This window comes from Tenrec ecaudatus, chromosome 7 (genome assembly GCF_050624435.1).
Source record: "Tenrec ecaudatus isolate mTenEca1 chromosome 7, mTenEca1.hap1, whole genome shotgun sequence".
Lineage (NCBI taxonomy): Eukaryota > Metazoa > Chordata > Mammalia > Afrosoricida > Tenrecidae > Tenrec > Tenrec ecaudatus.
The window spans coordinates 44,871,411-44,894,183 of record NC_134536.1 but is presented as its reverse complement, the minus strand read 5'-3'; the positions used below and the strand labels follow the sequence as shown (position 1 = coordinate 44,894,183).

At 42.8% G+C, this 22,773-nt stretch overlaps 1 protein-coding gene across 1 annotated transcript; it reads left to right on the top strand.

Moving 5' to 3' along the window:
• Window positions 1-1,096: 1,096 nt before the first annotated feature.
• HINT3 (histidine triad nucleotide binding protein 3) lies at window positions 1,097-17,789 on the top strand. The gene is made up of 5 exons (XM_075554594.1): window positions 1,097-1,396; window positions 5,758-5,875; window positions 10,980-11,049; window positions 13,594-13,720; window positions 15,710-17,789. The coding sequence occupies exons 1-5, from the start codon at window positions 1,196-1,198 to the stop codon at window positions 15,740-15,742; spliced, it is 549 nt and encodes a 182-aa protein (XP_075410709.1). The 5' UTR covers window positions 1,097-1,195; the 3' UTR covers window positions 15,743-17,789.
• The last annotated feature ends 4,984 nt before the right edge of the window (window positions 17,790-22,773 follow it).

The window sequence follows — 22,773 nt, the reverse complement described above, 5'->3', positions numbered from 1 at the left end:
TTGAGATAGAGGAGTGGTGTCTCAGTTCCTAAGACCATCAGAAATGTGTTTTCCGATGGTCTTACACGACCCCTGTAAAAGGGTTGCTCCACTCCCACAGGGGTCGTGACCCACAAGTTGAGAACCGCTGCCCTTTAGGCAGCGCAGGATTTCCCCTTTGAGTGACTGAGGTGGTAAATCTTTAACAGAAAGTCTCATCTGTCTGCAGAGAATGGGCAACTGAGGGGCAGCAGCCCAATGCGACCCCACTGGGCATTATAGAAGCAAGTATTTGCAATATATTCAGTAAAAGTTTAGCATCTTGTAGTAAAGATAACACTAACCTTACTAATTGTTTGGACAATGAGAGAAATACACAGCACAATTGAGGTGCTCAGCAAGTGCCAAGTGTTATGAAAATTTTCATTTATAATGAATATCAAGCCAAGGATTGAGTACTTTCTCTGTAGGCACAGGTTCCTGAAGGGTTTGGGTAGGAGCATAGGATAATCAAGACATCTAGTTTATTGCACTCGTCAGTCATGAGGCATCAACAATGAATTTCTGGAATATTTCAGACTGTAATCTTTGTAAGAAGAATGTGAGATAAGTGAGGCCGCTATGTTATCTAGCTGATGCCATTAATACAAAAAAGTCAACAGTAAGATGTGAAGTTCAGGACGTTTTGCTTAAGACAGAAAATGCACACAAAGCACCTAACAACTCATTCTCTTAATTTTAAGAACACACTTTTAACTATTTCTGTTTTAATCCGAGAGTATGCTCTACTGGGGCATTTGGAATTTCAAATTGCGGAATATTTTAAGTGGGCGTTGGAAACACTCAACAGATTCCACTCATGCCGGCGCCGGTGGGGGGGGGCGAGGTGACGTCACCAGAACGCGCGGCGCGTTTCGACGTCACGGCGCGCTCCTGCGTTCGATCCCGGAGGCGCAGGCGCGGGTGGGGGAACGATTTCGCCTGGCGCGCTGACTCCGCCCAGCTGCGCCCCCTAGTGCTCACCGGCCTGGTGGCCGAACCCCAGGTCGCCCTCCCTCTCCGCGCGGCCGGGAGCAGCGCATGCGCCCAAGGACTCCAGTCCAGCAACTGGCGAGGGGCGACGCCTTGAGGTGAAAGGTGGGCGGTGCGGGAGGCGGGCTCCCGGCGGCGTCCCGACGGCCTCGCGAGGCCTGGGCTCTGGGCGACAGCCGGTGCGATGGCGGAGGAAGCCGGTCGCCACGGTACCCAGCCGGACCTCACCCAGGAGACGGCGGCGGCTGCAAAGCCGACCAGGTCCCCGACGCAGCCGGCAGCGGCCGCCGCAGAGTCCCCGGCGCCCGCGGACTGCGACAGCAAGTGCGTGTTCTGCCGCATCGCGCGGGGGCAGGAGCCCAGCACCGAACTTCTGCCCTGCGAGGTGGGCTGCGCTGGAGGCCGCTCTTCGGGGCCCCGCGAGGGGTGTGTGTGAGCCGGACGGGGCCCTGCCAGCCCCTGGGCGCTGCGGACGGGTGGGGAGGGTCCGGGGCTCCCCCTGGAGCACCCCGAGGGCGTGGGAGCAGCGAGGACAGAAGCTGGGCCTGCGACTTCCTGCAGGTGTCCCGTGTGCGTGGCAGGTGTCCCCGTGTGCGTGGCAGGTGTCCCGTGTGCGTGATAGGTGTCCCCGTGTGCGTGGCAGGGGACAGAGGTGTTTCTACCACGCGGAGGTCACGTAAGTAGCAGTGACCAGTCACTGCCCGGGCCCTTGCGCTGCTGGAGTAAGCCCCGAAGAAGGACGGGTTGGTGGGAGGATATAGCATTTGCTGACCGATGCGCCCACCTTCCTGAGACACCATTTTGAAATACTGCATCCTCGGAGGTCAATGCTCTGGAGAAAACGAGTGAATACCTAATAATGGTGAGGGTGAAAAAGCGATTCGATTGCCCGAGGCAGGGAGGAGTGGGGCTCAGGCCCAACCAGTGTCTCTATCTACTGAATGTTGCAATTCTACAGTTGTGACATTTTGAACTTTGAAGAGAACGAAGACTTAACCCAGTTCTTCTGGTTTAACTTGTCTTTAAAGACAGCTTTTAAAAACGTCTTTTGAATTAGCCCCAAAGATTGCATCGGCCGTGTTGTTATTGTTAGTGCTGCGAAGCAGTTCCAAATGAAATTCACCCTGTGTACGACAGAAGCAAACATCACCTGGCCCTGCACCACCTTCGCAAATGGCTATATTTGAGCCCGTTGTTGAAGTCACTGTGTCAGTCCATCTGTGAGAGAAACTTGTACATTTTTATTGACCGTCCCAGCCGTCCTCAAACTACAACCCGCGGGCCACATGCAGCCCGCTAAGTGTTTTTGCCCGTTTGTTTTTTTACTTCAAAGTAAGATATGTGCAGTGTGCATAGGGATTTGTTCATAGTTTTTTTTTTAACTATAATCCGGCCCTCCAACGGGCCTGGGGGACAGTGAACTGGCCCCTGTTTAAAAAGTTTGAGGACCCCTGGCTCTAGGCTCTTACCAAGCACGCTGTCCCTTGCCAGGGACTGGACTCTGGATCACATGCTCAGTACTTGAGACAAAGCCTCACACCTGTGCTTCTAAGGAAGAGCATTCTGACTGTATGTCTTCTGAGACACACATGTTTGTTCTTCTGGCTGTCCGTGGTTCTTGCAATCTTCTTATAATTCAAGTGCATCGGCCCTTCTGTGCACTTCCTTATTCATTGTCCACCTCTCACATACAGGCACAAGTCAGTCCTCGAAGTCATATTCTTGCTCTTCAGCACTTGAAAGAAGTGTGCAGCGGATTCACCCAGTACAAGAGCATTGACTGTGGATCCAAACAAAATGAAATCCTTGTCAGCTTCCATCCCCCGCCCCCACATTTATTGTGATGGTTACCTATTGGGCCAGTTGTGAGGACTTTTGTTTCTTTGCATTGAGTTGCAGTCTGCCCTGAAGGTTGCGGCTTTTATTTTCATTAAGTGCGTCAAGTCCTCGCTTTTAGCAAGTAAGGTCGTGTCTTCTGCATATTGCAGATTAATAAACCTTCCTCTGGCTGCCAGTTCCTCAATAATCCAGCTTCTTGAATCATGTGCTCAGCATACAGATTAAATAAGTACAGTGAATGGATAAATTAGTTGTAGTTACTATTACTTTATTAAAAAATGTGCAAAGTTCTGGGGTCAGAAAACCAAAGAAGAATATGATTGGCATTTCTCTAGCTGAACGAACTAAAGGAAAAATCAGTCCTTGAGTTGTAGTATTGAAGGGCTCTGTGGAAAACTGTCGAGCCACACAAGAAGCATCAAAAGTCACAAGAATATACGCAGTGAAGGTAACAAAAAGAATTGCTTGATTTTTAACCTTAGCATTTTCTAAGTAATCAATGGTATAGAAAGAAGTTCAAACTGCAGTGAAGGTATTGGTGATGTTTACCTGTATTTCACTGATCATGCAAAGATGCTTCTTGAGTGTGCGTATCATGAGAATTATGGAAAAGTCATGGCCAAGAATGTAAATCTCATGAACAAATAGTGATACATGGATTAATCAACCTTACTTGCTAAAAACAGAGGAGTTGAAGCACTAATGAAAATCAGAGACTTCATACTGCCTTCAGTATGGATTACATCTCATTATAAAGACAACCCAAATCTTAAGCAACGTCATGATAAGCAGGGAAAAGATTGTGGTTGTCAAGGATATTTTCTGAGTCCTTAATCAAGGCTTATGGAAGCAGTGGTCAGGAAAGCAAATGAAGCATTGCACTGGCCCAATTGCTTGCCAAAGTTCTCTTTGAAGTATTCAAAATCAGAGATGTCTCTTTCAGGACTAAGGCCTCTCCTACCCAAGTCAATTTTCAGTGGCCTCATATGCATGCAAAAGCTGGGCAATTAATTTGGAAGACTGAAGAGGATGGGTGAATTTGCATTATGGGGTAGGCAGAGAACAACAAATATGCCTTGGTCTGCCAGGCGAATGAACTCACCTGTCTTGGAAGAAGTCGATCCAGCCTGCTCCTTAGAAGAAGGGTGGTGACTTGGTCTCACGTCCTTTGGACATCTTGTCAGAGGGACCAGTCTCTGGTAGAGGATAGTATGCTTAGTAGCGTGTCAGTGATAAAAAGGAAGACTCTCAGAGAGATAGATGGGTTGGCATTGTAGTTGAAACAATGCGCTAACTCCAATACTTGTGAGGATGGAGTAGGACCAAGCAGTATTTCTTTCTAATGCATATGGGGTCACAGTATGTTGAATAGAATCAGATGGCACTTAACAACAAAAACTAATGTGACAGAAAGAGGAAGAAAGGAGGGAGCAGTCAAGGGTGGCTTCCAAGATTCTGGCTAGGGTTATCTTCACAAGGTGAGACATGGAACTGGAAATGGACCGTTTTGGACTCTTTATGCCTCTGTGTCAATAGCCCCTGACCCCTCCAAGAGCTACTGTATTGACTGGAATTGGAGTCATGTAAGATCGTAAGCTGGCATCTTCCATCAAATGCATTGGGCACTTTACACTATAATATTCTGGAGTCTGTTAGCGCTGAGAAGGCTTTTAAATGCTACCAAATGGCAAGCAGCCACGAAGAAGAGTAGTATCTATATAATTCTTCCAACTGTTTAATATGTCTGCATTAGATCAGTGTATGCGAGGTGATTGTGTTAGGCTGGGGACTTTAGAGAAACAAATCCACAGAAACTCATGTATAAGAGAGTTTTATATAAAGGTTAAGTGCATCTCAAGAAAACATCCCAACCCAGTGCTGACCAAGCCCACAAGTTCAACATTAATACCCATTAACCCATATGTCCAACACCAATCCACAAAGTCCTCCTCCATCTCACAAAACACACGCTATGATGCCGACTACAGGAGGAAAGCCGAATCAATGAATGTAAGCATCTCAGCGCTGGCAGGGGTTTCCACATGGCTGCTCCAGCACCCAGGGCTGCATCAGGGTAAGTCCATGTGGCTTTTCCTTGGGGATGTCTTGCAGGAAGTGAGCCTTGCCGGTTGAAGCAGGGAACTGGCTAAGGCAGCTGCACCCTGATGCGACCATCACAAAGCAAGAGACCCGAGAACTAGAAAGGCGAGGCTCACCGAGCCATTTATCCCTCCACCCTTCAATTAACCCCACATGTGTTTATCGGCCAGGTTGGCACAAAAAACTAACTATCTCAATGCTCTTGTTACAATGAGGTACAAGTCATTTTGGGAAAAAGTTGAGTGTAAAATAATATCAGTCTTGTTATGATTCTGAAGTCAAACCCTTAAAAGTATATACTTAAAGTGAAAAAAAAACTTTAGGGATAAAGAAACAAAATGAAATAAAATGAATGTTAATAATGAAAAGTTTTAGTGAACTTCAATAAATGAACTTGGAATCAATGAGTCTACCAAGGAAGCTAAAGCTTGTCTTTAAAGACAGTAATCATCACAAAATAGTGGTGCTTAGGTAAAACTTGTTGTTTGCCATTGAGTCAGTTCCAACTCCTAGCAACCCTATGAGGCAAGAGTGGACCTGCCCTGGAGGGCGCCCTCGGCTGTAATCTTTATGAGATCCGAATACCAGCTCTATTCTCCCTCTGAGTGGCTAGGGGATTCAAGCCGGTGAACTTTCGATTAGCAGCCAAACACATTAACCATTGTCCCATTAGAACGCCATGTAAAATATAAACCATTCCCTCCCAGACCGGAATTTGTGATGTGTACATCATGCCAGACCGAACACCACCAGGAAATTCATCTAAACATTCATTGAATACCAAATACTCTTTTTTCTCCCCTTTAGAATGAAGACCTAGTTTGCTTCAAAGATATCAAACCAGCAGCACCTCATCATTATCTTGTGGTGCCCAAGAAGCATATTGGAAACTGCAGAGATCTAGAGAAGGCGCACCTACAGTTGGGTAAGGACGGCAGTGTTCTGCAAGGCCAGGTTATCTGGAAGTGGGTAAGGACGGCAGTGTTCTGCAAGGCCAGGTTATCTGGAAGTGGGTAAGGACGGCAGTGTTCTGCAAGGCCAGGTTATCTGGAAGTGGGTAAGGACGGCAGTGTTCTGCAAGGCCAGGTTATCTGGAAGTGGGTAAGGACGGCAGTGTTCTGCAAGGCCAGGTTATCTGGAAGTGGGTAAGGACGGCAGTGTTCTGCAAGGCCAGGTTATCTGGAAGTGGGTAAGGACGGCAGTGTGCTGCAAGGCCAGGTTATCTGGAAGTGGGTAAGGACGGCAGTGTTCTGCAAGGCCAGGTTATCTGGAAGTGGGTAAGGACGGCAGTGTTCTGCAAGGCCAGGTTATCTGGAAGTGGGTAAGGACGGCAGTGTTCTGCAAGGCCAGGTTATCTGGAAGTGGGTAAGGACGGCAGTGTTCTGCAAGGCCAGGTTATCTGGAAGTGGGTAAGGACGGCAGTGTGCTGCAAGGCCAGGTTATCTGGAAGTGGGTAAGGACGGCAGTGTTCTGCAAGGCCAGGTTATCTGGAAGTGGGTAAGGACGGCAGTGTGCTGCATGGCCAGGTTATCTGGAAGTGGGTAAGGACGGCAGTGTGCTACAAGGCCAGGTTATCTGGAAGTGGGTAAGGACGGCAGTGTTCTGCAAGGCCAGGTTATCTGGAAGTGGGTAAGGACGGCAGTGTTCTGCAAGGCCAGGTTATCTGGAAGTGGGTAAGGACGGCAGTGTTCTGCAAGGCCAGGTTATCTGGAAGTGGGTAAGGACGGCAGTGTTCTGCAAGGCCAGGTTATCTGGAAGTGGGTAAGGACGGCAGTGTTCTGCAAGGCCAGGTTATCTGGAAGTGGGTAAGGACGGCAGTGTGCTGCAAGGCCAGGTTATCTGGAAGTGGGTAAGGACGGCAGTGTTCTGCAAGGCCAGGTTATCTGGAAGTGGGTAAGGACGGCAGTGTTCTGCAAGGCCAGGGTATCTGGAAGTGGCGTAGTGAGTGCAGTGAAGAGTTCTAAAGCAAAGTTTGTAATTATGAATAAGGAAAAAGGCTTTAAAACTTATTATGAAAAGAATCAAATATACGTCGATATTTTTAAGAAATATAATCCGCATGTATTAATCTTCCAACTTTAACATTTATTAATTTTTGGACAACCTTATATGTTAACCTTTTACCATACTGGATTACTCTGAAGCAAATCCATCACATTAAAAACTGCAAGTAGAATACAATCACAAAATATATTATTTAATTTATGTACATTTAATTTGCAGCAGTGACAAACAAAAGCCAGTGAACAGGCTCTCCCTGAAAGACTGCCATGTATCAGAGGAGCAGTGGCAGAGGGGGCACTTCCTACCCCGGGCAAGGCAAGCTGAGGGCTTTTGTGCAGGAGGCCGCCTGGCAGTGTGGGTGCCTCTGGGCACTTGACTCAGGGAGCTGGGCTTTGCTGACCCCCTCAGATTTAGCCTTCAAGTCGAGGCTCCCAGTGGAGTGATAAACCCCGTTGGACGTTTGTTAGCAGACCTGAAAGACTTTGTAACTTGTCCTGATAACTCAACCCTGAGCATTTCTCACTGGCATTAAGACTTCTGTTTTCAGTGTTATTTGTAAACTCAAGATAAGCGTTTGTATTTGCAGTATGGCCTCAGTGAACCAAGTCCCACCACCCCACCCCCCCAAAAGAAGAAACAAGGAAACACACATAGTTTCAGTCAGTGAAAATTTTACTGTCTATTTAGAATTGGAAGTATTTTTCTCAACCCCCCCCCCCCAAAAAAACCCCCAAAACTAAGGAGAACACTTGGCCTAAAGTGTGTTAATAAAATGATATCTTAAAGTGAAAAAAAAAAGACTTCTTAACTTCCTTAGGAAATCCTTACATCATCTATTTTGGGACAGGGGTGCAGGGAGGGATAAAGAGGAGCTGACACCAAGGGCTCAAGTAGAAAGAAAATGTCCTGAAAATGATGATGGCAGCTTATGTACAAATGTGCTTGATTCAGTTGATGTGTGGATTGTTATAAGAGCCGTAAAAGCCCCCAATAAAATGATTCATAGAAAAAAAAGAATTTTGTCTGTGAGTTTGTGTATGCATTGCAATGGATATTGGACCTAGAGAACAAGTAGAGAATATTAGGTGATTAGGTCAATACAGTTTCAAGTCTCCTTTGATAACTTTTACCAGGGTCAGTGCTTTGTGTGGACAGGACTCCAAGACAGCCTAGAATGTAGATTAAACGGGGACAGATTTTTTTCTTTTGACTAAAAATAAGATAACCTTTTTTAATGTACAGCATGGATGTGTCGCTTATGACTGTGTTGGCTACAGAATGATCAGCTTTAGCATTGTTTCTGGATACTGGAAGCTCCTTGGTCACCAGAAGCTCAATCAGTACATTGTAGGGCATATTTGATTTACAACATGAGGGTAGCTTTTGAACTTAGAGACATTGGGTCCAATTTAAATTTACCTGTGATTGCAATCCTCTAGTATTTTCTCTTTTAAAAATAATTGTTTTCTTTTTTGTATTTATTTTTAGAGATTATCCTTTCACTCTTGAGGAAGTTTTCTAGTATCTTTACGGTAGAGATGGGTTTCCGGAGAAAAGCGCCTGTTGTAACTATTTTTTTGTTTGAACTGGTGCAAATTAAATGTGGATAATTTAAAGGAAACAATAATTTAGAATAATATAATTTGTGATTGCATTATCCCTATAATTTTTATATGATATGCAAGATGGGAGGATAGTAAAGATATGAGTAAGTTCAGTAGCTTTAACAAGCACAGTGGCTGGAGTGACTTTTGTGGAGCTTCACCTCAGAGCGAGGGCTTTTCCCATCGAGGGACCATATTTTGGACAACAAATAAAACTTAATAAATTTTAAATGACTGAAAATTTGTAGAATAAGTTCTCCAATGATAATGGAATTGACTTTGAAAAATAGCAACCTTTAAACTTAAGCCTCTGACTGCAGAGTCCTTTCAACTCAGTGCAGTCCTGTCGGACAGCATAGAACTGCCCTGCCAAATTTCTCAAGTTATGAATCGTTAGGAAAGCAGGTTGCCATCTCTCTCTTTATTTTCCCCGTATCTTTCTGACATGGAGTAGTTGATGGATTTGAACCACCAACCTGCCAGTGAATCAGTGCACCAAGAGTGGCTGTAAATATTCTAAAGTTAACCACAAGTCTGCATTACTTCTAAGTACATTGGTCAAGGAATAAATTGTCAGGGTAATTAAACATGACTTTGAGTTAATGGTAATAAAATACAGCATATCAGTTTGTGAGATGCAGCTGAACAATGCTTAGAGAGAAAAGTATAGCTTTAAAAGCCATAAAAGGGATATTTAAAGTCAATGATCTAAGATTACACTTACACTAGAAAGAGACAAGCAGATCAGATAAAATAAAAAGCGGAATTAAGAGTAGATGCCACTAAAATAAGTGTTTGGGTCCATGTATTTTGAATTTGCTGTGAAGTGAGTAATTGCTACGTTACTCGGTGACTCAGCTCGCTTTCTTCCAGCGTGAACAGTCTCTTCCTGCGGTTACTTCTTGAGTCTGCTATGTGCGATGCTGATTTAGCTATTCCAGTTTTCTCATGCTCGCCTTTTGCATTGCCTGTCTCTTGTGGTACCAAAGACACACATGGTGCCCTTTTACTTTCAATCAAACCGAATATTTCTATTTAAAGATTTGAGGCAGCCTATTGTTGGCATTGCTTTCTTAATAAAAGTATTGATATAGTTGGACTTATATTTATCATCTTGCTATTTGTTTTCAATTTGTTCCATATGCTTTTTGTTGCCTTATTTCTTTACTGCCTTTTTTGTGGTTAATCAAATCATAGTATTCTATTTTGATTTATATATTGCAGTTTTAGCTACTCTTCACATTTTTTAGTTTTGTGGTTGCTCTGGAGTGATTATAATAAGTATCTCAATCTTCAAGATCTACTTAGAGTTAATATTGTACCAAATCGTGTAAAACATAAGAAACTCTGCAGTAAAGTTCATTCTACTTTCACCTACCTGCTGTGTAAGTCCTTAGCAGTCTTTTGACTTTTGCTTTAAATAGTCACTTGCCCTTTCTTTTTTTTTAAAAAAGGGACATAAAACTGGTCATTTGTACTTCATATTTGTGATCCTGGGAGTTTGTTAAAAAGAAAACAATATGTATTACAGTTTGGCTCGCAGGCAGTTGAGAGGTCTTTATTGGCCAAATAGTAGTGGCTTCTTCATTGGAGTCTCCTGACTCCAGCTGCCTTGGAGAAGTGAACAGGAGCCGTGATGCACATGGTTAATGTAACAACGATCCTCTCTCTGTTTCAACACAGGATTGCCCCATTCAAAAATCAAGGACTTAAGATCTGGCATTGTTCTGTGAAGATGCTATGTTAGCAACATTTTTCCATCGGGGAGGCTTATTCCATCCCAAAGCCGTGAAGCACTGAGACAACAAAGATGCTAAGGCATATGCAATATGGAACAGCTGCTTGGCCAATCCAGGCTGCTCACTTGAAGTGATAGCACACCCCTCCTTTGAACTCAAAAATGAGTGCAAAGCTTTCCTATCATTCACACCGTCTTTATTTACTTGACCAGCTTATGATCAGAATTAGCACTCAGTAGAGTCAAGTATAAAGAGTCCATAACAGCTGTCCAAATGTGACCTTTTCAGACTGTGATTTTGCCATGTTGGCTGAATTTGAACCTTTGTTTTAGATGTTGATAACCAGTCCTTGCAGTGATTTAGGCTATTGAATGTGTACTTAAATGTTTAACTATTTTTTGTTATGATGTTTTATTAGGACCCGATGAATTAAGATTAGTTGCAAGTTAGTGAACTTAAGCATTGGGGTGCTAACCACAAGGTGAGCAAGTTAGATCCATTATCTTCTGTGGGAGCAAGATGAGTCTTTCTGCTCTCGACAAGAGTTGGTGTCAGAAACCGCAGTTCTGCGCTGTCCCACGTGATGCTGTGAGTGGGCATCAGCGTGATGGCAGTGAGGGTCGTTTCTCCCAGTAGCTCCTCTGGTGTAAATGGTACCTGGAGTTTCTTTCCTGTTTTGCAGTTGAGAACATGGTAGCTGCTGGAAAAGCCATCCTGGAAAGGAATAATTTCACTGACTTGAAAAATGCAAGGTATGTATACCTTCAGATATAAATCTTTTGTACGTGATTGGTTTTTATGCCACTTTATTTCTTAATTGGAGAATGGAAGGAAAGGTGACAGAGTTCCTGGTTGAAACAGGTTTCCTAAAAGTGACAATTAATTCATTTGTAGTATAAATTTAAGAAACAGCGGTCCTTTTCCTCTTGTAGTGACGTTGTTGAGTCATCTTCACTGACTGGTGGCAGACAGGCATAGACAGTGGGTTGTTGTGTGCCGTCAGGCAGAGTCGGACACAGCGTAATCCTGTTGGACTGCTCGAACTGCCCTGCGACTCTGCTTGCTGTCTGCTGTCCTGGCACCGTTGGATAGGTGCTGGCCGTCAGTTGCAAAGTTGGTGTTCAGTCACACCAGGGCTCAGCTGGAGAAACATGAGGCCACCAGCTGCCATAGAGACTTATAGCCTCAGAGCTACTGTATGGTTGCTGTAACGAGTGGGCTTTGACTCACCGACTGTCACACCTGTCTCCTTCAGGGCAACTGGTGGATTTGAACTCCCAGCCTTTCAGTTAGCTGAGTGCTTAGCCTCTGCACCAGCAGGCCTCCTTCACTGGGTGTGCTCTCTGCCCTCAAACTGGTCTGACGCGCAGCAATCCCATGGGACAGAGTAGGATTGGTTCGCAGGGTGTCCAAGGCTGTGCGTCCTTCTAGAAGCAGAGTGCGATGTCTTTCTCCTAGAGAGTGAGCAACCCTTAGACCTGCTCACCTTTTCATCAGCAGCCCAGCATGTCAACAACGGCCCAACCAGGGTAAAAGCAGTGAAACATAGCATGCACTTAAAAAATTATTTATTTTTGCATGCATTCTTATAGAACTCTGTGTAAATTGCATTTTCAAAGAAAAACGTGATTGTATATACATACTCAGATGTCTAGCATGCAATTAACTTTGAGGCCATTATCTGCTGACTTAATGATTGAATGATTGTCAGAGTATGCAAAAGCACGTAACGGTCAATTTGTCAACTGTTTTAATGAATGTGAGCAGCGTTCTTGTTTTGAAAGATAGATGACTTTGCCGGAAGGGACGAAGGCGGGAGTCTATGGAGGTTACTTCCAGCAAACTGTTGTGTGTGGTTTGAGTGGGGGGCAAGCCCCTCAGCACTAATCACGGACTCAGCAAGCCCAATTGTACGGTTGAGATGTATAAGTATATTATATTAAAGTCATCGAGAGCATGAGAGATAAAAGTGGAGTCAGACACATTTCATGGTAGCATGCTCACCTCAGCCCCTGCTAGATGTTCCACCTGGAGAGAGGGGGAAGGGCAGGAGGGCAAGGGAACAAGGGAACAGGGGAAGGGAGAGGAGAGGGGGAGCCAAGAGAGTGAGAGCACAAGAGAGGAGAGACTCTCTTGCTAAGCCAGGCCTATATACCTTTGGGGGCCTGCAAGCCCACTAATTACAGGCAAAGACATACGTCACAGGAAGGGGTTGCACTATAGGTTATACAACAGTGAGAGGGAGTGGTCTAGGGACATACACACAATAGGAAGAGAAGGGATCTGGGGTATACGTGTGACAAGATGGGCGGATCCTCACTGCTGTAGTATATATGGTAATTTCTTACACCCAATGTGAGTTACAGTAACTAACATGACCATTAAGCATTGTGGTCCGATTCCCATCCTCCCCTAAGGTTTGATCTCAGTCTCATCCCAGTCCTGTTAGCAAATAATGCACTTCAGAAAGGGACCACAGCCACGGGCGAATGAAATGCAGAATTCTATAGCGCATAGGAGTAGGGTTGGAAGAGCCGTGTTCACTGAGTGTAACTCATGCTCCGACAGTCCTCTGAGACTGAGGCACAAAGCAAGCGTGCTCATGACAAAGAGTAGTGGTGTTTGAGAAGCTTTGGCTAGAAGCAGCACAGGTATTCTTGCTCCACTCAAAGTAGATGGACTTGACAAACTGTTAATAAATTGAATTTTAAGATTTCAAATCATTTTTGTCTTAAATATTTAAAGTGAATCTCTTTTAAATATTTTAATTAAAAATTAGAATTAGCACAAAATTTATTTCAAGTATTAACAGATACTTATGCAATAATGAGAGCTTTTTTATGGTCATATAATTCTTTTCACTACTGAAACCCTTGTTGGTTGGTAAGGAAATGGATGGTCCCTTTATTAGCAGTAGGGAGAAAGAGCACCATCTACTGGCCACGTTGTGGAGGGAGTGAACATTTCTACTTAATCCAGTCATTTAAAGATTCATTGTAGGAACCTAATCTGAAAAGAATGAAAGCTTTACATGATGAGAACTGAAGCACTATGACCGAGTGGCAACCCAGACTCCTGAATTACTGTACTGACCGTCATACTCTGCTGGTAAGGCCTTCTTTCTTGGTGAAGAGTTACTGTGAGCTTCGCTGGAAAGGAAGAAGAATTGTGGCTCTCTGGTGTATAAAGAAAACTAATACTGTTGAATGTCTTTAACATTTGTGTGTTTCGGCATGAAAAATAGGTTTAATCAATTTTAGAAGACATATCAATGTAAATTAACCTTTCTGTTTCAGGATGGGTTTCCATATGCCGCCATTCTGTTCCATTTCCCACTTACACCTTCATGTTCTAGCACCAGTGAATCAGCTTGGCTTCATATCAAAATTGGTTTATAGAGTCAATTCCTACTGGTTTATAACAGTAAGTGTTATTGTTGTGTCAGCATACAAATGTATGTAAAATGTCCTTTTTGGTTTAGATTTTATTTGACAACAGTATGTACTTAGTGCTTTTATAGACTGATCAACTATTTTAGCATATTGTTTGCATATATCCAGATAATAGTTTTAATTTACGGACTTTTCCAGGTGGGAAGAAGAGCTATGGCCACGTCTTCCTGTTGCAAGCAGGGGATGTGATAGAGACTTTGAAGTTGTATGTAGATTTAAATTCCTGGTCTACTATTTAATTGAGGTACCAGGTTCAAGTTAATTACAATTTTTAAGGCTCAAGTTCCTTAGATGCTATGTTCATCTGGATAAAAATACTTACATGATAAGGATAATAAGGAGATGGATGAGATAGTTAACCTGTATAACATTTAATAGAAACAGCAAGAACGTAAGAAATATCACCTGCTGCTTCTACAGCAAACACCCACGTCAGCCTCGCAGAAGAGGAGTGTGTCTGGTTTCTGACAGCTCTAGCACCGTCGTGAGTTCTGTATTGGTAACACCGACTCCCAGATCTGAGATTGAAGCTATGTGTGTACAATAAAATTGAGAATTTTGCTTTGCCGAGGCAAAAGTGGATAGAATTTACCAGAAACATGGCCTATGCTTGACAGTCAAGCCTCAGGAGGGCTTCGTGACCAGTAATTGACAAGGTTCCTTTTTACTCATGATGCTGAGGGGATATATAGTTGCTATATATCAGAACCCATCCAATTATATTTCTTTACCATTAGTTTATTCTTGGTGATATTCTATTCATAGTAACCCCAAACCAAATACCCTAGTGGAAACCCTTACAGGAGAAGAAAGTGTTTATCTTTCGCCCTCTGAGAGGCTGGTGTTCAGATCTGCAGTGCAATGCTTACCTGACAGTGCCACCAGGGCTCCTAATACATGGTAGATGAAGCTAACAAACATCTGATTTCTAGAAACATGTTTTAGACATACCCCTCTTTTTAACTTGGCTTTTCTTTAGCTGAAAAATAATATGCACACATATTTTTAAGAGATATGTATGTGTGATTCAGCTGGCATTTGTTGACCATTTATATATTTTCATACATATGTGTGCTTACATATATTTGCATACATACTTAATATGCTTATATGTGTATGTGAGCACTCATTTACTTGAAAATGAGAAATTCTGTAGACTAGCTGGTATTGTCTCTCTAAATCCAGTGTGCTACCTAATTCAAATTTTAAAAAGTACTAAAGATGCGATGTGTTTCATAAGATATATCAGCCAATTTTTTATGCAGCTTTTGTGGCAAAATTAGGTGCTTTGGCTGATATGCGGGTTGGCTTATACTTGAATATATACGGTACATTTCTGTAATGTTTTTAAACTGTTATCTTATACAAAAGACTAACATATTTTTAAATTGGAAAAAAAACAAAATTACAAGATTTTGCTAGTGGTTTATACTGGGAATCTGAACTCTTCTTAAACCTTGGACTTGGTCAGTGTTTATATTGTAAGACTAAAGAAATTAACATATTGATATTTATTCCACAATATTTTATATAATGTTCCATATTATATCAAATGATTGAGGAAAAGCTCTCCGAATTGATATAAAGGGAAGACTAGTTTCCTTTTTAAAACTTTAATAGGCACTCTGGTGGCAGAATGGGCTATGCCGTGAGCTGCAAGCCACTAGGTTAGCAGTTCAAAACCATCAGCTGCTCCAAGGGAGAAAGGTAAGGCTTCCTGTTTCCTTAAGGATTTATAGCCTCAGCAATCCACAGGGCAGTTCTCAGTCAGAGTGAGTTTGGTTTGGTTTTAACTGAATTTTAAAAATGAATATTCAAGGTGGATAGGTAACAGCCTGTCAGTATGTAATATAGAGTAACTAAGCTCTTTTGTTGTGGCTTATTTTAATCGGGATGCCAGTGGAATTATCTGATAAAGGTTATCAGAACTAGCATTGATTTTTTTTCTTTTAAATTACAGGTTGATTATTTGATTGAGAAATTAAGAACATGAAAATGTCAACAGTGGAAGAGTTTCCTAATTTTGGCTTAATATAAACTAATAACTGGCCCTTTTGAGGTCCAATTGCATCTTTTCAGGTTTGTTGGGTTTCATAAGAGGCTCCTGAGCATCTGCAAGTCCATTCTGAATGTGTGCTTCCTGAAATCACTGACAGAGTTACATTAATACTTGGTGATGGAACTATTGTTTCAATGGTTGCTTATCTAAGGCATAAGGAATTTGATGGTAAAATAACACTAAATCCAATACCATTAATTAAGAAATCCTCATTAAAAAATTCAAATAATTGGAAACATTATTTCTGTAAAGAAGAAACAGAATTAACTAGTTAGTGAGAGTTTATACACTTTCAAAATACAGAATATGATAATACACAACATCCTCTGATTTTGTTGGTGGAAAGCATGATATATGGGTGATTTTACCCTCAAATTCCAGATGTCAGTTTTCACTTCCTGAAAGCCTCATTTCTTTGTTATAGATTGTTCCTGGAAGCTGGAAATATAATTTCTAACAGAAGTCACTGTAATGAATTTAGCCTTTAAGAACATAAATCAGGAAGAAGTATATGTATTAAACTAGAGAACATATTGCTTTATGACTTTTTTTTCTGTTTCAAAAGAAAATTGGAATAAAAAAGTAGATAAATCTAGCAAGAAAAAGGCCTGATTTGAAAGTGGAGATAAGCTTCGATAAAAAAATTCTTTAATTAACTATGATTGTACTATTGATATTTCATAAGGCATATTTCTTAGGAATTGCCATTTGGTGCTAAGCCATTTTCAATACTGTTGTGTACTCTGTAGTAACGGTGACTAGTGAAATCATACATTGTGCACTGTACATGAGCATAAATGCACATGACAGTGAATGTATGGGTGTTAGATACAGGCTGTGATTGCTAGTTTTTCTTTGCGCCCATTAGGGAGGGATATTATTAACAGACAAATAACAATGTTGTTTTAAGTAATGAAATACTTACTGTAATGTTTGGGTAAAACATCTGGCTTCATTGTGTAGTTCACTCATTGATCAGCAGGCGTTTGTTGAACATTTAACATGTACCAGACCCTGTGCTCAGTGAGTACAGCAGCGAGACAAAACAATTGCTAATTCAGGGGTCAGACACTATTAGGGATCAGAATTTAGTGTAGCAAGTGGTGTACGGGTTTCATGTCCATAGAAGAAGCTGTGGAAGGGAAGTCATCCTGGGAATAAATGACAGGCAGATAGTACCCCCTCATGCACTTTATGTTCTTCTCCACTCGATTGTACAATGGAAATGAATGTCGACTTCACTTTAATCACTGGAAGGTAGGGGGAGGGTATTTGAAAGTTGGGGTTATGGGCTTTCAAAATTGCATTACAAATTTTTCAGCCCTGCTTTGTGAAGTAGCTCCTAGAAGACCTCTGAGGAGTTGCACGAACACTAGTTAAAATCGGACCCTCTCCAGCAATGGGATTTTTAACACGTGCAACCTGTGAAAGCTTTCCTCTGCCAACTTGCAGTGGTATAATTGACAAAGGCGTGCAAGGTAGTTCAGGATCCTTTAGACCTTTGGGTGGTTATTTAAATACATGTGATTAGCCCATTACTTAATCGATGCAGACTTAATACCTTCGTTAGAAAACCTTAGAAGCTCCTTTTTTTTAAGTGTAGCTTTTACGTGGAAAGATTAAGATCAATCAAAACTCACTTAGCTTTTCAATAGTATCTTATGTACTGTATATACTAGAGTGTAAGCTGACCCGACTATCAGCTGAGGCACCTAATTTTCCCACAAAAACTGCATAAAAAATATGCCAAAAAACTTGGCTTATACATGAGTATATATGGTAATGACTAGCTATGGAGTGGTTACTAACCAACACAAAGCTAATTCAGAACCTCTCTTTAAGACCATTTATGGGAGAATTGAAATTTTTGTGTGCGTGCATGCTCTGATATGATTTATCATTGCAAAATTATAAATTATTTAAAACTATGCTCACTTACCTAGAAGAAAGCTAAATAAAAATGGAAAAATACTTTACCAAAGTTTGACTCTCATGTCTTTTTTAATATTACTAAAACCAGAATTTCAACTGAAAGTGTGTGATATACTGGCTCATTGTAACACATGAAGAATTTACTGTCAGAGATGTTGAAATTTCTCTAATTTTCTTAGAATTAAAGGTCAAGAGCCCAGTCTGTTTTGTACTAATATTGATATACTTCTGGATTTTAATATCAGAATGTGACCTGCCAATGTTAATGCTCATAACTTTAGTAAGGGCCAAGTACTCCACGCTGGTAAAGCGAAGTTGATGCCTATTGATGCATCTGTTCTTCAGTCAGCCTGTGTTCTACTTAGGTAAATACAAATATTTAGTTCTCAAACCAGATCGCCATTGTCTGATTATTTCAAACCACACAGCTATAGATAGATCTATAATCAATAATTGTGTATTTATTAAACTTATCCCCAAGCCACATAAGCTTTTAAGTAAGTGTATTATATTTTCTGATATACAATAGGCATCTCAAACTTAAAATGTTCCACCTTCCCAACCTTTACCTGTCTTTCTCTGTCATTGTTAATGGCAACTGCCATCTTGTTCATTGCTCACCTGAAAATCTTAGAGTCTCTTTTGACTCCTCTCTGCCATATGTAACTTAGTAGTAAACCCTGTTGGCAATAACCTTCAGAACTTATTCAGAAGTCAACTGGTTCTCACCATTCATATTGCTGTCACTTTGGTCAAGTAATCCTTTCTTGTCTTAATTATTCGTCGCCCGCTCCTTGATCTCCCTGTATTTGTCCTGCCCAGTCTGCAGTGGAGCATGGCCTGGAGAGCACCCACCGCAGATGCTGCCACTGCTCAAACCTTCCCATGGATTCTCCTGTTTGCTCAGCCACACCAGACTCCCTGCTGTTGTTTCCAAAGGCTGATCGGATGAACCCTGTACTCTTCCCTCTCATCAATTCATTTCCTTTCTTCCTTGTTGATGAAGTCACATGGTTTTCCTTGCTGGGCCTCAGTTGTACCAGGCTCGGGTCCTGCATTTATACTTGTCGTTCCCACTACCCTATTAAAGAAAAAATGCCTGTTGTAATTTCTTATCCTATTAAACACTTATACCTATCTTATGACTGAGAAATTCTACTGCAATGCAAGAAAATAGAGAATAAAAAGATGTGTACAGCAACTTTATTCATAATAATCGTCAGTAGGAAACTGGAGAAGTAAACTGGGATATTCACACTGCTAACCAACAAAAAGGAAAGGACTCTATCAGGAGGCTGCAAAAAGTTATCGGAAAAGTGGAATTAAAGGAGAATGAAATTTCCCACAAACCTCGAAGACCCTTTGAACATGCAGCAACGTAGATGATCATAGAAGCATGTGGGAAAATTTTTCATAGCAGCATATATGATTCCATTTATATGCAATATTAGAACAGGCAGAATGAGGTCGAAAAATCAGAACAACGGTTGCTCTGGGGGGTGGTGTGGGGCAGAAACTGAGTCAGAAAGGGCATGCGGGAACTAATGTGATACTAGTTTTAAATATCTTGATAGGAATTTGGGTCATGTAGGTTGTGTTACATGGATCACATGACTTCTGCTAGGACCAGTTATCTGCTCATTTACTTCACTGTGCTGAAGCGGTCTCAACAACTGTTGTGGTATACAAGGGGTACACCCCAAGAAACAATAATTTTTTTTCCCAAAGCAATGTAGTTTCCCCCCCCCCTTTTTTTTACAAAACAACCTTTTCACCTTCAAAGTACTTTCCATTATACTTAATGTATTTGTCAAATCTGCGATTCCATTCTTGGAAACATTTTGCAGATTCATCTATTTGGATGGACAAGAGCACCTCCTTTTTTGGTCACCTCTTCTATGTTGTCAAATAGATGTCCTTTCATGTCCCTCTTCATTCATGGAAACAAGTCGCGTACAGGGTGGTCAGGTGAGTAAGTGCATGGGGAAGAGAGGCATGTTGGGTTTTGCTAAGCTGGGCTCTGAGATGGCTGAGTGAGGAGGCGCATTGTAGTCAAACTAGTCCCTGTTTGCCACACACCAGGCCTTTTTTTTATTGCAGTTACTCAATCTTTTCAAAACCTCTAAATAGAAAGTACCACTAATTGTCTGACCTGGTGGAAAGAACTCCAAATGCACTATCGGTCTCACATCAAAAAACAAACGAGCATCGTTTTTTACGGGGTACCTCCTTGTATTCTAACCACAACTCAAAATTCCCCGAACTCCTGGTGCTTCTCAGGAGTGGCTGTTTTTCTGTGCCTGAAGCTCTGGTGCATTGGTGCTTAACCTTCCTAATGCTGCGACCCTTTAATACAGTTCCTCATGTATGGTGACCCCAACCATAAAATTACTTTCATTGCTACTTCATAACTAATTTTGCCACTGTTATGAACCGTAATGTAAATATTTGATATGCAGGATTTATGAGATGGCCCCTGTGAAAGGGTTGTTCGACCCCCAAGTTGAGAACCGCTTCTCTAGTGTTTGCACTATAGCATCCGTTCCTACAAGAGCACAGTCTTCAGGAGTCCTGTCCACGTGAAGAACCAGCTCTCCCAAGATGATGAACCTTCTTGTCCCTTCCAGTACATAGAAACAAGCAAGTCTCAATCAACTTGTTTGAACACTAACTTTCAAAGTTCCCATTCTTTTCCAGCTATTTAATAATTCTGGTAAGCTCAGAACCATTAGGGACGTCTGGCTGGGGGCCTCCTGAAAATAGTTTCATTAATCGCAGAGTAGATATGTTAGGTTTTTGGAGTGGTTTACCTCTGTTCTATGCTTTATACACTGAATTCATGTGGCAGAAGCACTTTTGCAATCCAAGTGAGTTTTTATGGAATAATGGGAAGTTTCAGGTATTAGTCTTGAAAAGGTATACACTTTTCTGGAAAGCTCTGAGGGGGCACGCAGGCACAGGTGTGCCCACATGCAGGAGGCCCTCCACTTAACAGCATGCACCTGAGCAAGAGCAGAGTAAACGAGAGACTGACCATAAGGCAAGAGCTGGTGCCGAGTGCCAGGCTTTGTGCCTGGCTCTTCTGTCCAGCCCCCGGTTTGGAAAGGCATGGTTGAAGGTATTGACCGAGTTTAGGCCCACCTGTGGTGGGTGTGCCAGGTTAGGTTTACCTGGGCCTAGGGGGCTTGTGTCTGAGCATGCTCAGCTCTGAATTTTCCCATAGGTGTCCAATGGCTACCTGATTTATTTTCAACCCCTCTCTGGGCCTTTGCAGGCACTGGGGAGACAGCTCCCTTTGTCCCTAATCTAGTGACCTACTAGTTCCACACTAAGTCTCATGACCTGTGCTGTTAATTTTTTACTTCCAACATTCTCTTAGTTACCTAGTGCTTTTGTAGCAAAAAGCACAGTCCTGGAGGGGAAAGGTCCAAGTCAAGATCTTGGCTGAGTCAATTCCTCTGATGGGCCATTCTTCCAGTTTCTGCTGACTGCTGGCAAGCCAGCTGTCACATGGTACCTTTCTTAGTTCATCTCTATTTGAGTTCGTTTAACTCAAGTGATTGGGGTCACGGGCCCAGCGTACTAAGCTGCATTGCATTAACCTAACAAACCCTTATTTTTAAGCAAGGTCCTATTTCTAGGTAGACAGCTTAGGATGTGGACACATGTTTTGAGGAGATACAATTCCATCCACAACATCATGATTCCAACAGTGTGAGATTCAGGACACCGATGTTCTCCTGATAACAGGAGAGGAGATTTAGTGTCCAACAACACAACTTTCTGAACCTGAAGGAAAAGGATCTTGGTTGGAGAATCACTATCACCTAATCCCATCTGGTTCTCTTGGCCTCAGTCTTCTCCGTTGGGATCTCTCCACAGCATCCGATTCGTTCAGATGTGGAAAGGAACAAATATTTTGCGTTTGGAAATCGTACTGAAGATTTGGTAGGTCCGGGGCTGGGTTTTACCTACTAGCACTGCACACACTTTCCTTCCCACAGCCCCCTCCGTTCATTCAGACCTCCCACTGCGCAGGGAGGTGGGGTTTTGCCCTCCTGAAAGGAATGGTTTTTGCTGGCAGTGAGGTGGGGTGGTGTTTAAAACGCTGCCACTGTTGGGGGGAAAGGCTCCCAGCCAAGGTGGGGACCCAAACAAGCTGAGTATGAGGTGGGCTGGTTTTCCTCTGAGTGTGGCTGTTGGTGTTTGAAAGACAGCTAAAAGGGCAGTTATCGACCTTCAATGAATTAGCAAAAAAGTAGGTAACAACATTAGCCCCCAGGCGTGGCTGTTGGAGCTTCAAAAGGTTTGGGGTGGGGGGAATTAAAAGCCAATGGATTTTCCATATGAGCCTTTTGTAGTCCTGTGTATAGCTACCTGGTGCTGAGGCTTTAGTGAGTTACCAGTTGACTTGTCAACTGAAAGGTCAGCAATTGCAGAGGCAAAGATGCGGCTGTCGGCTCCTATGAAGGCAGGCAGTCTAGGAACCCCACCAGGGAAGTTCTACTCTGTCCTATAGGGTAGCTATGAATTGGAATCATGGTTTCTGAAGTTTTGCATAGGTGGTAAAAGGTAGTAAAGTCTGAATCCAGGGCTGACCTTCGTAATAACCATTGAAGTACTGATTTCTCACCGCCATGGTCGTTTCCAACTCATAGGCGCTCATTAGGACCGAGTAGAAGTGTCCCTGTGGGTTTCCGAGATGATAAAGGAATAGGACAGCCTCATCCTTCTCCTGCTGAGCGGTTGGTGGTTTCGAACTGATGACCCTGCAGCCAGCAGCTCAACATATAACTATATCCGATTTATGTTCGTCATGTCACATTCCATGGGAGGGAACCATGCGCGTGGAAACAACACCCGTTATGTCCTGGCGTCAAGATTGAGCTCTTGTGGAAAGGGCATATGCTAGGGCCGTCTGGCCAGTCAGAGAGGCCAGGGTCGCGAGAGAGGTCTGCGAAGAGCTCAGGCCCTCTTCCGCCGCGCCCTGCTTCCGTTTCCGGTCCAGGTCCCGCCCCTCGGCGGAAACGCGG